The following is a 14,945-nucleotide window of genomic DNA, read 5'->3' as shown; positions in this document are numbered from 1 at the left end:
ACAGCCGCGGCGCCAGATACTACAACAAGACAAATGCTATTCCATGTACCTACAGCTAATGTTCATAATAAGGGATGCATATAGCAATACAAATACAACTTAATACTACTTTTGTAACAGTATTATAAAAATAACAATCAGCTGTTTAAAAGAGTTTCAAACTCGCATAGCTGCCGTCTGTCACCTACAAAATTTGGATTGATTAAGTGCGCAGTTAATCCGGATTAACGCTGCCTTCTGTCAAGGCAACTATAAGATATTTTAAAATAATCTAATAAATAAGAAAATGCTCAATCTCACTAACTTGGCAACTCTTTTTATTACACATTCAGTATTCTTCTTTTCTTATCATTCGGATTAATTTTTCCTTTTGTGTCATGCACGTTTTTCGTTTGTTTGAGTGTGGCATTTGCTTTTGCATGAAAATTTGGGCCCAGATTTAAGTGCGTATCAATATTTGTGATATATTTGCAAGAATAATACAAAATATATTGTTGAAAATCGTGTCTTGCGCAGCATAACATAATAACGTTTTTTAATCGAGTTTAACAGCCTAGTTCTGGCCTCGCGTTGATGATAATGAGCGACGAAGAAAGGGATATTGACATTGAAAGTGATGTAAGGAATCAATTGCCACAACAAATAGCAACAACAACAATTTTGCTAATCAAAACAATAACTTCAAATGTTATTTTTTCATACTTTTCACCGTTTATTTTCTCACTCATAGGATGATAACGATTCTGATACGGGTGCACAGTCATCAAGGCATGCAAATACACAAAATTTTACGCAGGTGAGTGTTTGTCTGTTTGTGGCCGTGTGTGTTGGCGAGCGCGTGCTGCTGGCACATGCTTACGCACACCAATAAATATTTACACCAATCATTCTATTAATTGGGTTGGGTGGTGGTGGTTTTTTCCTCCGTTTCGGTTGTTTATTTACGCCGTCGCAGACTTGAATTCGTATAAGAACTATTTACGAAATCATAAATTGTTTCAATTGTTTTTACATTTAAAGGCAGAGAAACGTGCACATCACAATGCATTGGAAAGAAAAAGACGTGACCATATAAAGGAGAGTTTTACCAGTTTACGTGAGGCAGTGCCAACACTTAAGGGTGAAAAGGTAAAAATTGTGAAATTTTTCAAAACATGGTGTAATTGATTGTGTCTCGGAACTTCCACTTCAGGCCAGTCGTGCACAAATACTAAAGAAAACGACGGAATGCATCCAAGTAATGAGACGAAAGATACAAGCAAATCAAAAAGACGTAGAAGATATTAAGAAGCAAAATGCAATTTTGGAGCAGCAAAGTAAGTACAGCGGAAACCCGTTTCCTTTAAATTAAAGTGGATCAAACACCTTTTCGGGTTTTTCAGTACGCATGTTGGAAGAGGCAAAGAAAGGCTATGTGATAGACCCCAACGAGTATCAACAACTGAATCAAGAGTATCAAGCTTCAGCGGCAGATAGTTCGGATGGCGATGAACAAGATTTCAGTCGTCGCAGCAAAAAGATGAAGACATCCTATCAAACATAGATAATGTCAAACGACTGTCTCCAATGTTGCTACCATAAACTATACTATATGTAGCGCAAATGGCGTCCAAATATTTTGTATGTGGCTCACCACTTTTTTAATTATAAGAACAATCCCCTCAATTATGAGAGACGAATCAATTAAGCTAAGAAATCGTGCAGTGTAATGATGATGGTACATAAATTCTTTTACAATACTTATAACTAGTTTGTAGGTTATGCTCTTTTAGATTTTATTTACATTTAAAAAATCTAACAAATATATATTTTTTATGTTTACAAAAATAGTTTATTCATTTATACATATGTAATCGCAGTTGTTAATAGCTCTTTTTTTTAACAGTCACAACAATTTTGGCTGCATTTAGGTAGCTCACAACACGTCGAAAGTTTCACATTCGTATCCAGTAATAATTCAACTAAACCTTTCATTATAATTTCATTAGAGCAATCGGTTCACTTAATTTTAATGACAACGTATAATATTAAAAACACAAACAATACAAAAAGAAACATGTAGCACATATGACGGCCACCACTGTGCTTCCCTAAGCGTACCACTCGTGCCATTGTATTACCGAGAAATCCACCCGTTCTATCCATGTCATCATCGATACCACGTAACAACTTGTCCTGATAGCGAACTTCGTTGCCAATGTCTATAGTTAATGACTTAAGTGCACCTATTTTATGTTTTAGTTCTTCAGCAGCACGTTCGTTCTCCTCTTCAAGCGCATCGTGTGGTAAAGCACTTTGACCTGCCGTTTGGTTAAGCGGTTGATACGGATAATTATTGCGTCGCATACTGTTGCCGGAATGCGCCAGGTTTGTATTGGAATCAATGCAATACGGCTGTTAAATTATATTGTGAAAGTATAAATTTGTTACTTTAATGCAAGTTGTTTTGACACGTCAGTTGAGTGGAATGTAGTTTCTGCAGGAGTACGTATTTGAATTTTGTTGTTGTGACTTTATCACCTCCTTTTTCCTTTGTTAATGAATTCACCGAGCGTTTTAAAAACTACTTTGTTTTTAGTTGCACATTCATTTGTTTTCCTGCAAGTAATTATATTTTATTGCTGGAATTTAATAACATGTAACTGTGAATGAATGGTATGACTGAGTTCACAATAAATTCCACCAAATTAAAGAAACAACAAAACTCTGAATAAAAACAATTAAAGTATATTCGTAAGCAATACGAACGCATTTATAAAAATCAGAAAGAGTTTTACGGGAAAAGAATAAGAACAACCCATTATATTTTAGTTGCGCGGCGTTAATATAAAAGTAAAAAATATTTAGTTGTCATATAACACATTTTAATTGTTTTATTTTTCTTTTAAAGCTTAGTACGCAGCTCTCAAGAAACGTAAAAACTTCATATAAAAAAACGCTTAAGAAACGGTCCAGAAACGTTCCTGCGATAAAGTTACTTGTGCTAGTACGCAGCTCTTAAGAAAGCTAGTACTAATTTTTAATACTTTGTTTCAATAAAATGTGAATATGGCAAACCTGGTTTTGCGAAGAAACATCAAATCAACAATTGTTTCTTGCAGGAAATTCGAAGTAATCGTCAAATTCATCCTAAATTAGTTGAAATCATTATTATAAAGTATGCTCCATTTGAAATGTTGTATAAAACCAACCAATCGTCAACAACATTCCTTAAATCTCAATGAAAATATTTGTGTTACCATACACATACATACATACATACATACGCACAAAGTTTGTTTACTTTGTTTATTCTCTCTTGCTCTTCTAATGTGGATCATTCACGATGCGTAACCAGCTGTCAAAATTACTTCAGAAATAATGTATTTTTGTTCTTGAGCAATTACTTGAGAGCTGCGTACCAACCTTAATACTTTAATTAGTATAAGATGTTTTTACTACACTTTAAATAAACACTGTTTAAGGCAGGAGCATTGCAACTCTGCGGAGAGACCATTCGCAATGTAGTAAACAAATAAAGTCGAACAGCTGTGAATACATATGAGCAGTTGTGTTTTGCATTTGATGGGATTCATTATATATTTTCAGTATTCTTTTATATCTATTTCTATAAACATGTTTTAAGTTAACAAAATTAATAGTTTTAAAATGTTGAAAATCAATATCGAGTAGTGTAAAAGAGCGAAATAAAATATAGTTAAAGTGTTTCACACAAAAGTTAGTAGTAAAATCAATTTCATAACAAATATAAGTCGCGATTGGTATCACGTACTCTGTTAGCCATTAGTGGAAGAGCACTGACCAAAATCATAACAAAGTCAAGGTAAAGAAAGCTGCAATGCACTTATTTACATAGCAATTGACGTAATCAGTGTACTAAATGATAATTTAAATTTGATATAGAGTGAAAATTTATCAATGCAATATTATGGCCAACTTTCACTAAATCATATGCAATGTTAGTCATGAGTATCTAGCTATAACGTACAAAATAGCTTATCATGTGCAGGTTAAATATATATATATAATGTTTAAATACATATAAATACGCACGCAGTCTCATTTGGCATTTTTTTATTTAATCTATTTTTGTCAATCTATCAGTTACTACCCGCAAATGTGTTTATGTAAATTTGTATATTATTTGTTTAGTGTCTTTTCTATCGCTGAAACATTCGTATATCTCTTTCTGTTAGCGCCCTTGCAAGTTTTACGTGATGCACTAACATAAATCTATAATCAATAACATTTATAAATAAAAAGGTGTGTATAAAAATATGCTAAGCATAATAATTAAATAAATTATACACTGTATAATAGGATTTTTACCTAATTATTGCAATTGAATTTCTCCTCTTGTTTTTAATCAGCCGATTTTTTTATTGTATTCTCAAATATAAATTTTCTAAGGTGACTTCGCTTGGCGTTTTGCCATTGTGCTGCGCGCAATCACAAGTATAATCTTTGTTTTTATTTTTCTTATACTATACTTAAATCTGCTAATCTGCATGCATATTAGCGGTTATATTATTATTTTTGCTATGTAAATGCTCTTAAAGGTTTAATTAAGGTTCATAGTACGATAGCTTGTACTATAACTGGTTTTACCCGCCAATGGGTCAGTATGTTAATGTGTCATATTGATCTTTGTTTTTTTGTGACATTTATATAATGTATTTACATATATATTTTTTATGAAGTTATAGATTGCATGTGTGTCCGTTATAAATGAACTTATTTACTTTTATTGCGATGTTAGAAATTACCCTTGTTATTGTACGCTCCAGACCACTTAAATAATAATATTTATAAATGATAAGAGCTATGCTCATGTATGAAACTCGTATATGTATGTATGTACTATATATGCAAATAAGTTGTGTTAATTTTTGTATAAATTTATTTTGTAATTGCAGTGTGATTTGTAACTTGAGATATGTCGACATTAGATGGTGCCGCGGTGCCAGCTCTTGGTCTTATAGGGAAGCTGGCGCAATCATTTGGCGTAAATGAAGCCGCGCTGCGCTTGTTGCTCTCAATTTTTGGAGGTAAGGAATAAACATTAATTTATTACCATCTATCCAGTTTTTAAATAAACTTTCACTTCCAGGGTATGGAATTGCTGTTCTATATCGCAAACATGTCGTAGGTCAACCCAATAAGCAACTGCATCACCTTTATTTCGTCATCTGCGGTTTGCTGATATGCTTATTTAATTTTGGCTTAGAGACATATCACTCACTAATTGCAATCACCACAACTTATGTACTGGCGCGTTTACTTCGTGGCTGTCCACGTGAATTTAAAATTTTAAACTTCGTTTTTCATATGTCATATCTGCTTGTTGGCTACCATTTTACGGAAAGTGATGAATATGACATACTTTGGACTATGCCGCACTGTGTGCTGGTGTTGCGTTTAATCGGCTTTGGTTTTGATTTAGCAGATGGGCTGAAAGAGCAAGACAAACTTTCTAAAGAACAAAAGGAGTGTGCGCTTGCAGAGCTCCCATCACCACTCGAATTATTTGCATTCGCTTATTTGCCATGTTCTTTTCTAATTGGACCACAATTTCCGTATCGGCGTTATAAGCGTTTCATCGAAGGGGAATTCAAGCAGCACGATGGCAACTTGGAGGCAGGCCTCAAGCGTATGTCAGTAGGATTTGTTTACTTAATTGTTAGCCAAATTGGTGCTGTATATTTCCCCAACACCTATATTCTATCTGATGAATATGCGAAGGTGTCATACTTCTGGCGTTTAGCCTATTTGGGCGTATGGGCGAAAGTTGCAATTTACAAGTATGTTGCATGCTGGCTACTGACGGAGGGTGCGCTCATAATTCTGGGTAAGTAATTGTAAAAATTATATAATAAGTATTTATGTTATCACACTTCATTCGAACAGGCATATCTTATGCGGGCAAGCAGGAAAATGGCAAACACGATTGGTCTGGTTGCTCTAATGTTAATCTAATCATATTGGAGACAGGGTACACAATGCAGCATTACGTACACTCTTTCAATATAAATACCAATCAATGGCTCGGTCAATACGTTTATAAGCGACTTAAGTTCCTTAACAATCGTACGATTAGTTATGCAGCGGCTTTGGGTTTCTTAGCTGTGTGGCATGGCTTTCACAGTGGCTACTACATGGCTTTCTTTAATGAATACATGACCGTGACGGTAGAGAAACAAGTGAGTATTGTTGTAATAAAAAAAAACTCATCACTCAAATTTTTTTTGAATTGTTTAGTTTGCCAGCGTCTGGGCGAAAACTAATATTGACATGTACGCTGATATTGTTAGTCCTCCATTTGTTTACCCTGCACTTAAGTACTTTATACAAAAACTTTACGATCTCTTCGTCATTGGTTGGTGTATGACACCCTTCATATTGCTCAGTTATTCTCGTTGGATGAAGGCATATAGCGCCGTGAATTATTTCGTGTTGATTGGTGTGTTGGTTTGGACAATATTCTATCAAACTTACAAATATTATGTACGTGCCGCAAAACGACGCGAACAAGATTCAACCTTTGGACGTGCAACAACACTTTCGCCAACTATTAACGATGGCGCACATGACAAACGAGATTAGTAAAGGGGCTTAACAATAATTAGGCATTTACAAGCCAACCGTTGATTAATAGTAAATTGTAAAAAATATTTAGCTACTAATATTTTAAGAGCACTGATGTATTAGCTGTGCAAGTAAAAAGGCTGTTAAAAAGTGAAATTTGCTAAAGACATATTTTTTATAAACGTTTAAGAGTTTGTCGCACCCAAATTGATTATCGTGTATCAAAGAATAATAAAGAAAACAAAAAACAGCTGTTTGGTGCTAAAGTTTGAAGTTGTAATGCAGTCATAGCTAATTTTTCACTTTCGTAGTCATAATTATCCTTTCATAAAGTTTTATATTTTTACATTGAACCTAATATTTCTTAAAGCGATGATGGCTTTGGCCTTCGCAAACATGAGTACTTTAGTAATTTTGCAGCTATATAATCTACAGCCTACTAGTCAGTAGTTAATTTTAATTTATGTCAAGCTCAGGCACACTTTGTTGTATATATCGTGTTGTAAATAGCAACAAATTTTCATATGTAAAATATATTTCTTGCTGTAAAGCTATTGAAGTATAAATGTATTATATAAGGGTGTCTGTTGTGTTCGAAGTTGATTTTTTTGGCAAGTGATTTCTTCGTTGCTCATACGACATGGTGTACCATATGAAAACTGAAATATCATTTTTAGTTGTAGGTTTATTGTTTTTGAGATAAAAGAATTAATAGCAAATAGTAAAAAACCCCATATAAAATGTAAAAGAAAAGTTAAATAATTTGAGTTCGACCTTGCTTACGTTGGTTCGTTTGTTTAGGGCAAAAACTGAAACTTCAGAGGGTCTTTGCAAAACAAAAATCAACTTTGAACATATCGGACACTCTAATACATATGTATAAACAAATGTTTTATATAAAAAGGCGCCGAATAATTATGCAATTATCCTGCATAGATGCCGTGTAGCAGAGGCAAAGTGAAGTATTTTATAAAAATTTACTTCAGTATATATACAACACATGCAATATATTTAAGAAAAAAGTTATATACATATTTATATGTGCAATGTCCACCACAAGTTATTATACTAATTTAATTGTTTAATTTAAAAGCGAAAGTTCATATTACACAAGAAATTATATATTTTCACATATAACTATATTCACTACCTTTTACCTTACGTACTTACTTTTGTTATTGTACTAAAGAGTCACGCTATTATAATACATAGGTATATATATTTTTTATTATTAAAGCGTTAAAAATAACATGGTTTCTGTTTCAATTAAAGTGCAAAATATGTATCTGTAAAATGAAGGTTTGTATGCAATTAAACTGAACATTATCCTCCCTTACGTCCCTCTAATGTATGATTAATGTTCCATAGGCTGCTCGTCGCCACCGCCAGTCTCCTCACGTTTTGGTTCAATTTCACAATCGCTAACTTCCTGTATTTCATTAAACATATATTCATCCTGATATTCCTTCAGAATTTGACTGGAACGATTCTCATCCAAAAACAATGAGTACACTTTCTTCACATCTTCAGTGGTTACCTCTGTAGCTTTGCGTCGTCGGCACACTAAATTCGCTGTTGTAATTAATTGTATCGCATAACGTAAGCTGGTGTCCGTTGCAATGCGTGTCAAAATGGTCAAAGCGTCTGGATGCATTAGACAATCTTCCTCTTCACAACGTATTTTTAATATTTCTTTAATCTCTTTTTCGGTATATGGCACTGTGCGTATGATAATCATACGATCCAATAAATCTATTGGTATGCCATGCGGGCTGCGATAGTTTGTACCGCGTATGCGTGTAATTCCGCGATTAGTGGCCATTACGACAACCGGTGCCATATCCGATTCTAAAGCGCGATTCAGATAGGAGAAACATTCAATATCTAGCATATGTACTTCATCGATGAAAAGTACGCCGGGATTAATTTCCGCTTTGCCCTCCTCACGCCATTCTAGTACTTTATTATTGATCTGATCACGTATTTCTTGCTTTATTTCGCCAGTGTCGCCGGAGAATAGCGCGAGAAAGCCGTGTGTACGACTATTGATGACATCGATTTCATGCAGAGTGACGGTGTGCACGACTTCCTTACGTTTCTGTAATTCTCCTTCGGGACACTGCACGAAACGTGTTTGTGCTCCGGTGGCATCATAATCGCGTGCACGCGTGAAACTACGACCCAACTTAGTAACTTTGCCGGAAGCTTTATCGATGGTGATAACATCGCCCGCTTGTATTTTTTCTTTCATGAAGCACTCTATGATCTTATTGCCTAAATCGTAATTTGTTTCCATTTCAGTCGTTTTTAAAGTAACCTATAAAATATAACAAATGAATAAATCTTGCAGTTCATTGAAAACAAATTTAGATATACCTTTCCAATTTTTTGACCAGTGCCCGTTGCTGGCCGATCAATTTGTATCTCCACAACTTCACCCTCAATAATTTCTGTTTCCTCTTTGATGCGTACACCAATACTTTTGCGGAGAGCCTGTGATAGTGCCTCGGTCTTACTCATCTCCAACGAGTATATCTCCGAACCAGACATGCTGGTGAATGGCGTTTCGGTACCCAAAGCCTGTGCCATGCCAACAGCAATAGCCGTTTTACCTGTACTCGGTTCGCCCGCCAGTAATATGCAACGCCCAGCTATTTTTCCCTCACGCACCATTTGTACTACAACACCAGCGGCACGGCGTGCATCTTTCTGGCCAACCATGCCTTGTGACACAGCACGCGCTTCCAGCACATCGTCCAGACCTAGACCGCGTATGTGCGAATGCGCGCCAATACGTTCGATGCGCGTAATATCGCGTACTTCAATCTTGTCACCATCAGCCATTTTTGGTATTGGATTTTATTTCTTTTGCACCAAACTTACTTTTTAATAGCAAAACTTTCTGGAAGTTATAATTAATTGTTTCTCGTTGCTAAGAAATATTACCGGGCGACTACCTTTTCATTTGTTTAACGTGTTTTTCTGTTTATTACTTCTGACATTTGCTCAAATAGTTTGGGGGTTGTGTTGCAGCAAAGACAGGGTTGATTTCATTTCGATTTTTTAAAGAAAATAAAATAAGAGTGGATTACTTTTATTTTGTTTTGCTATCATCATTCGCATCTATCACCGTACGTAAGTGAAAGCTTTTAAAAAGAAATATAAGAAAGTTAATTTCTCTTATCCAACATTTGTACGTCGGCATTCTATTTTCAATAACTGAAATACTCAATTTGGTGTGTTCAGGATGGACGTCCACGCCTGGTTGCCGGTGATATTTTGCAGTCTTTCCATTCCATTATCATTATTTATGTGGCTGGGTAATTTGGCTTTTTCGAAATTTTGGCATTCAAATGAGTTTGAAGGTAAATGAACTCTTAAATGATTCTAAAAGTCGCCCACCACCCATTGCCTTGGCATATATTTGTGTGTAATAATTGTAATTTCATATTTTCTAATATAGAACCGCCCGTCATACCCCCAACACGTTGGCTGTTCTCAACATTAGCGCCACTTACGCTTATGACAATTGCGCTACGCAGAAAATCCGTTAATAAATCAGGTGCTGCACTGGGTATAATATTTTCCTTCATTTTATCCATCGCCAACCATGCATTCTTCGCCAGCTTGGCGGCATTTTTCTTCACTTCGTCACGTGCAACTAAATTTCGTGCGCATTTGAAACGAAAATTCGAAAAAGACTTCAAAGAAGGTGAGTGTTGGACTCCACTTGTTTCCACATAATTATTTTAAATTTGCTATGCGCAGGTGAAGGCCAACGCAACTGGGTGCAGGTGTTGTGTAATGGTGGCATGGCTACACAGTTAGCGCTATTATATCTCATAGATTGCGGCAGTTGTGAGCGTCCCATTGATTTTTCCAATGAGTATCGCTCCAGCTGGTTAGGCGTTGCAGTTATGAGTAAGTAAAAAAAATAAATTTCCACTGTCAAAGTTAGCGGTTAAAGAAAAATATTTGACAGGCGCTTTCGCTTGTTGCAATGGCGATACATGGGCAAGTGAGCTCGGCAGTGTGCTTTCAAAAAAAGATCCATTCCTGATCACAACGCGTCGCCGTGTACCACGCGGCACTAACGGCGGTGTTTCTATACCAGGATTAGTGGCTAGTCTTGCTGGTGGCCTTTTTGTTGGAGTCGTCTACTATATAACGGTGCGTTATACCGTCGAAGCGCACACGCTACATGCGAGCCCTTCACAGTGGCCGCTTATAATATTTGGTGGCGTTGCTGGACTTCTTGGTTCTTTGTTGGATTCATTGCTTGGTGCTACAATGCAGTACTCTGGTGTCGATAAGGAAGGCAAAATTGTAGAATGTCCTGGAGTGGGTGTGCGCCATATCAGCGGTTTACGCATATTGGACAACCACAGTGTCAATTTGATTTCCAGCATTGTGACCGGTGTGACTATGCCTTTGATAGCGTTAAAATTTTGGCCTTTGTATTAAGTAAGAATCGACATGATGATTTTTGATACTTCTGATATTTTAACAACCGCTGACTTTTGGCAAAACAAAAAAATTTTTCAATTAGCTGTATATACGGTACTTTTGTAAAGGCTGCAGTTAAACTCTAATGTAAGCCAGAACGAATTTTGTAAACATACACACACATGTTCAGCAGCTAAAATTCACCTTCATATATGTATGTATGTATTAATATACTATCGAGTACCAACGAAGCAGTTGCATATCCTATTAATTAGTTTTGAATGTTTGGTGTTTTACAATCTTATTTAAATATGCAACTACTAGAACTGATCTGTAACGTGAAACGTTTAGACAAAGGTTACATAAATATTTTTAATTATTTACCCAAGGAAATCTGTCTCAAACTGTAACTAAAAAGAACTGTTTTTATATTGTAAAATTATCGATTGCAGCTTTAAATATAATAATATGCATGTAGGTGTGACTAATAAACATTTGTATATGCATGGACGTCCACGCCATGCATGATAAAAATAAATCGTGTTTTTAATATATAGTACAAATACCTTGGACCGTTATGCAACTCGGTGAGAACTTCCGGACTTCCAACTTTCGGAACAATCATTATTGCTGACTTATAACCAAAAATTGTAGAAATCCAATAAAACCTCTTCAAGCCCCTAGGTACCAAATATTTAGACCTAGGTACCTATAGTAGACTTTTGATGGAAAATGACAATCAATGTTTCATAAATATATGTAACTGAAATTAAGAAAAAATTCTCCTCTTCTATAGGTATGTATGTCTGTATGTCAAAAAATGGTTGAATCGAACCAATATTTCCCTCAGCCTCCATATACCTAATATAAAATTGTTCGAATTTCGGGGCGACTTTGTACCCCATATATCGGCCAATATGGGATTTATCTTAATGAAAAAGAGATAGCGTGTTTTACTCATAACAGTGTATCTTTGTGCCAAAAACAACTAAATTTGAGCGAAAATTTGACCTACCTATCTACCTATTGAGAAAAATAGATACAATTTGCTCGGGACTAACCCAACTTCCACATACTACATATAGTGGTTTTCGTTTTTCTAACAAATCTTATGTGTTATGTGATAGTTTTCATTGACTGGTGATGAAAGGATCTAAGCTCAAAAGTAATAGGTTTAGCAAGTATGATGAAGTCGATACATCATAACGTCCTTATTGCTGGTATTTTTTCCGTCGTCAGTCCACAAAATTTTAATTTACGCTCCCGATGTTATTCAATATGCTGAGTAAGGACTCAGACTCTTTACATGAAAATGTAAGTAGAGACTATTATTTACAAGACATGTTTTGACTGTTTTTTCCGTTGGTGTGGGTCCATGTTTTGTCGAAGGTCTCGAAACGACACAAAAAAAAAACTTCTTTGGACTGCGCCTAATATTTCTTGTGGTAGTGGTATCATATATAAAAGTATGTAGATGGTCGACTTTTAAGATCGCCTTCATATGTTCGTTTCGATAGTTAGCTTAGATCGTTGGACTTCGGCTGGGCCAAAGAAAGATCAATATTACCTAAATAGTGATTCGGATAAAAAATGAAGCGGTGAGGAATATTGTACTGTAGAACCGTTTCCACGACAGTTGGTCCAAGTTACCAGAACGGAGCCGGATTTTATGCGGCCAAGGACTAAACTTGGCATCATTCCTGGAAATTATTTCAGCAATGTTTTCTGTCGTTACAACAACAACAACAGCAATATTACTGTAGAAGGTCTCGGTATAAGGTCAACTCTCGATATTACCATAAGTTAAAAATGCTCGATCTTAGTTTGCGAATGTGTGTTTGTGACGAAACATGGCCTTGAGAATAAAAAAAAAATGAGAATAACTCATACATCCTTTGTTATAGTTTATAAAATTTTATTTCATACAATAAATAATACACATAATTAAGAATATCTCTAAGCTGTACCGACTTAATTTTTTCTGTGACTGCTATGTGATATTTTACCGCTATACGCGTGCTTCGGCAGATCCAGATTATCATTATAACCGCTTGGAGGGGAATTATGTACGGGCTGATCATCATGCTCGAACAAAGAGTTGCCACCGGCCGCCATCGAAGGCTTCGCCACACCAATCGAGTACTTGAACATCAAATCTGCCAGCGGCGTGGAGATGATCTGTGATGCAGACGCCACCGTCTTAAATGTGATACGACGTTTGCGCATATGCACTGTGCTATTTTGTCGCACATAAGTGTACTTGCTCGGGTTGGGCGAATAATATTCCTCTTTGATTTGTGGCTTATAGCTGGACATAGGCTGTGAGCCATAACCATTGTTGTTATTGTTGGACACTTGTGGCTTGTACTGCGGCGCTGCGGCAACCTCTGAGAGTGACACCTGACCGCCACCATAGCCACCCAAGCTCGGTGCTTTCGGCGTCTCTGTGGTTGTGGTGGTGCTGGTTGTTGTCGCTGTGTGCGTTAATTTGGGCCGCGTAATAATGTTATGTACTTTTATCGGTTTCGGTAGTTCCATCGTGCTTGGCTTGGTAGGCGCAATGCCAGGATAATACTTATCATCCGGTGCTTTGCCATAGGCTCCTATCAAATCATCGTCTTCTTCCTGAAAATTGGTGCCGCCATAGGCGAATACGGGACTGCTTACGGCATTTTGTAGCGCTGGCACACCATAACCATTGGTGGTCATCTCTTTGCCAACCGCACTACTCTCTTTATTGGCGGCATTGTTCTCCAAGCGATATTCACCAGGCAAACTCGAGGCGAGTATTTGCTCCATTTGCTCCTGCAGAAATTGATAGAGTGGCGGAGAAGTATCATTGTACGACAATGGTGCTTCGTCGGCCACGTATTGATTGTTTATGTAGGCGCTACGTCCATCTAACTCTTTGGTGCCAATCGGTGTGACCGCACGTCCTCCTTCAACAGCTTGTCTAGCCATAGACTCGTCATTGTCCAGCTGACTTTCGTTTGGAGTTATAATCGTGGTGTCTACAATATTGAGCGGTGTTGCTGTTGATGTTGTGGTTGTGTTCGTACTGACACTTGCTCTCTCAGGCGCGCTCGTGGTGGTGTTATTCACCAAAGTGGGCTCCAAAGCGGCTGCGTGCACTGCAAGGAGTTAGAAGTGTTAAAAAACCATAACATTTGCTACAAAGAATTCTAAGCAGAAGTAGTGCCGCATGCATTTTCGCCTTACCAACACACATCAAGCCGAAGTATAGTGTTGCTGTAGTGATTTTTCGTGTAGCCATTCTGTTAATGCAGCACTGCGTCGACCTTGCGCATGCTTTTATACCGCTATGTTGTCGGCGTTCACTTCCTACTAGCAAGCGCTTCAAAGAACCCAAAAAACTATGTCCATAAACAAAAAATATATATTTAGACTTTAGGCTACTTCTTTACCCACATTGGTTGCAAGTCCGTTTGTCTCGCAGCTAATTTTATTCTTTGCGATGACCCTTCAAATTCTCGCTGCCATAGAAGTGGCATCAATAACGCGTAATGAGCGCCGCAACGTATCAAGCATCTTCGGGTTAGAAATTATTTTAATGAGCTGCTCGTTAAATATGTGAAGCGATCTTTAATACAACTCTTGAGAGTCAATCAAAACAATCAAAGTGCCTCATCATGTTTTAATCACTCTTTAGTGGCAACGCACAAGCACTCATATAACTTAACTGTTTGCATAGATAATTAGTTTGATATAAAGGGTGCTTTCCAGGAGACATGTAACTTTAACTTCATAAGAAAACCCAGATATTAACTTTTCCAAGAGTGTCTGGCGAGTTTCACTTTCTAAATACCGCACAAAACGGATTTCTGTAATCGTTATGCCGAAAATTGGCTTGATTGCGGATAATAATGTGACGGTAAAATTGTGTTTGACAGTTT

General features: G+C 36.6%; 6 protein-coding genes across 8 annotated transcripts; 3 read left to right on the top strand and 3 right to left on the bottom strand.

Annotated features, from left to right (window-relative positions):
* Positions 1–365: 365 nt before the first annotated feature.
* LOC105222530 (protein max) lies at positions 366–1,827 on the top strand. Its single transcript, XM_011199885.4, has 5 exons — positions 366–618; positions 731–796; positions 1,021–1,128; positions 1,193–1,316; positions 1,383–1,827. Exons 1-5 carry the CDS (start codon positions 574–576, stop codon positions 1,541–1,543), a joined length of 504 nt encoding a protein of 167 aa, XP_011198187.1. The 5' UTR covers positions 366–573; the 3' UTR covers positions 1,544–1,827.
* Positions 1,807–2,637, bottom strand: LOC105222529 (BET1 homolog). The gene has a single exon (XM_011199884.4). It carries the CDS (start codon positions 2,344–2,346, stop codon positions 1,999–2,001), a length of 348 nt encoding a protein of 115 aa, XP_011198186.1. The 5' UTR covers positions 2,347–2,637; the 3' UTR covers positions 1,807–1,998.
* Positions 2,638–3,541: 904 nt separating this feature from the next.
* Positions 3,542–7,469, top strand: LOC105222526 (lysophospholipid acyltransferase 5). Of its 3 annotated transcripts, none has more exons than XM_011199882.4 (5): positions 3,542–3,823; positions 4,917–5,048; positions 5,111–5,848; positions 5,908–6,200; positions 6,259–7,469. In XM_011199882.4, exons 2-5 carry the CDS (start codon positions 4,937–4,939, stop codon positions 6,601–6,603), a joined length of 1,488 nt encoding a protein of 495 aa, XP_011198184.2. In that variant the 5' UTR covers positions 3,542–3,823; positions 4,917–4,936; the 3' UTR covers positions 6,604–7,469. The 3 variants fall into 3 exon arrangements, with proteins under 3 accessions (XP_011198184.2, XP_019844629.2, XP_049314803.1); XM_019989070.3 differs by lacking the exon at positions 3,542–3,823 and adding an exon at positions 4,113–4,263; XM_049458846.1 differs by lacking the exon at positions 3,542–3,823 and adding an exon at positions 4,704–4,853.
* Positions 7,470–7,784: 315 nt separating this feature from the next.
* LOC105222528 (ruvB-like helicase 2) lies at positions 7,785–9,572 on the bottom strand. The gene is made up of 2 exons (XM_011199883.4): positions 8,962–9,572; positions 7,785–8,902 (listed from the first exon to the last, which is right to left on the bottom strand). The coding sequence occupies exons 1-2, from the start codon at positions 9,427–9,429 to the stop codon at positions 7,940–7,942; spliced, it is 1,431 nt and encodes a 476-aa protein (XP_011198185.2). The 5' UTR covers positions 9,430–9,572; the 3' UTR covers positions 7,785–7,939.
* Positions 9,573–9,701: 129 nt separating this feature from the next.
* Positions 9,702–11,539, top strand: LOC105222525 (transmembrane protein 19). Its single transcript, XM_019989071.3, has 4 exons — positions 9,702–9,950; positions 10,049–10,297; positions 10,354–10,506; positions 10,568–11,539. The coding sequence occupies exons 1-4, from the start codon at positions 9,833–9,835 to the stop codon at positions 11,047–11,049; spliced, it is 1,002 nt and encodes a 333-aa protein (XP_019844630.2). The 5' UTR covers positions 9,702–9,832; the 3' UTR covers positions 11,050–11,539.
* Positions 11,540–12,931: 1,392 nt separating this feature from the next.
* Positions 12,932–14,945, bottom strand: LOC105222524 (mediator of RNA polymerase II transcription subunit 13). Its single transcript, XM_049458850.1, has 2 exons — positions 14,251–14,945; positions 12,932–14,162 (listed from the first exon to the last, which is right to left on the bottom strand). The coding sequence occupies exons 1-2, from the start codon at positions 14,303–14,305 to the stop codon at positions 13,003–13,005; spliced, it is 1,215 nt and encodes a 404-aa protein (XP_049314807.1). The 5' UTR covers positions 14,306–14,945; the 3' UTR covers positions 12,932–13,002.

Source organism: Bactrocera dorsalis, chromosome 5 (genome assembly GCF_023373825.1).
Source record: "Bactrocera dorsalis isolate Fly_Bdor chromosome 5, ASM2337382v1, whole genome shotgun sequence".
In the NCBI taxonomy this organism is placed as follows: domain Eukaryota; kingdom Metazoa; phylum Arthropoda; class Insecta; order Diptera; family Tephritidae; genus Bactrocera; species Bactrocera dorsalis.
Note: the sequence above shows the minus strand (reverse complement) of the source record. Positions and strands in the feature narration are given on the sequence as shown.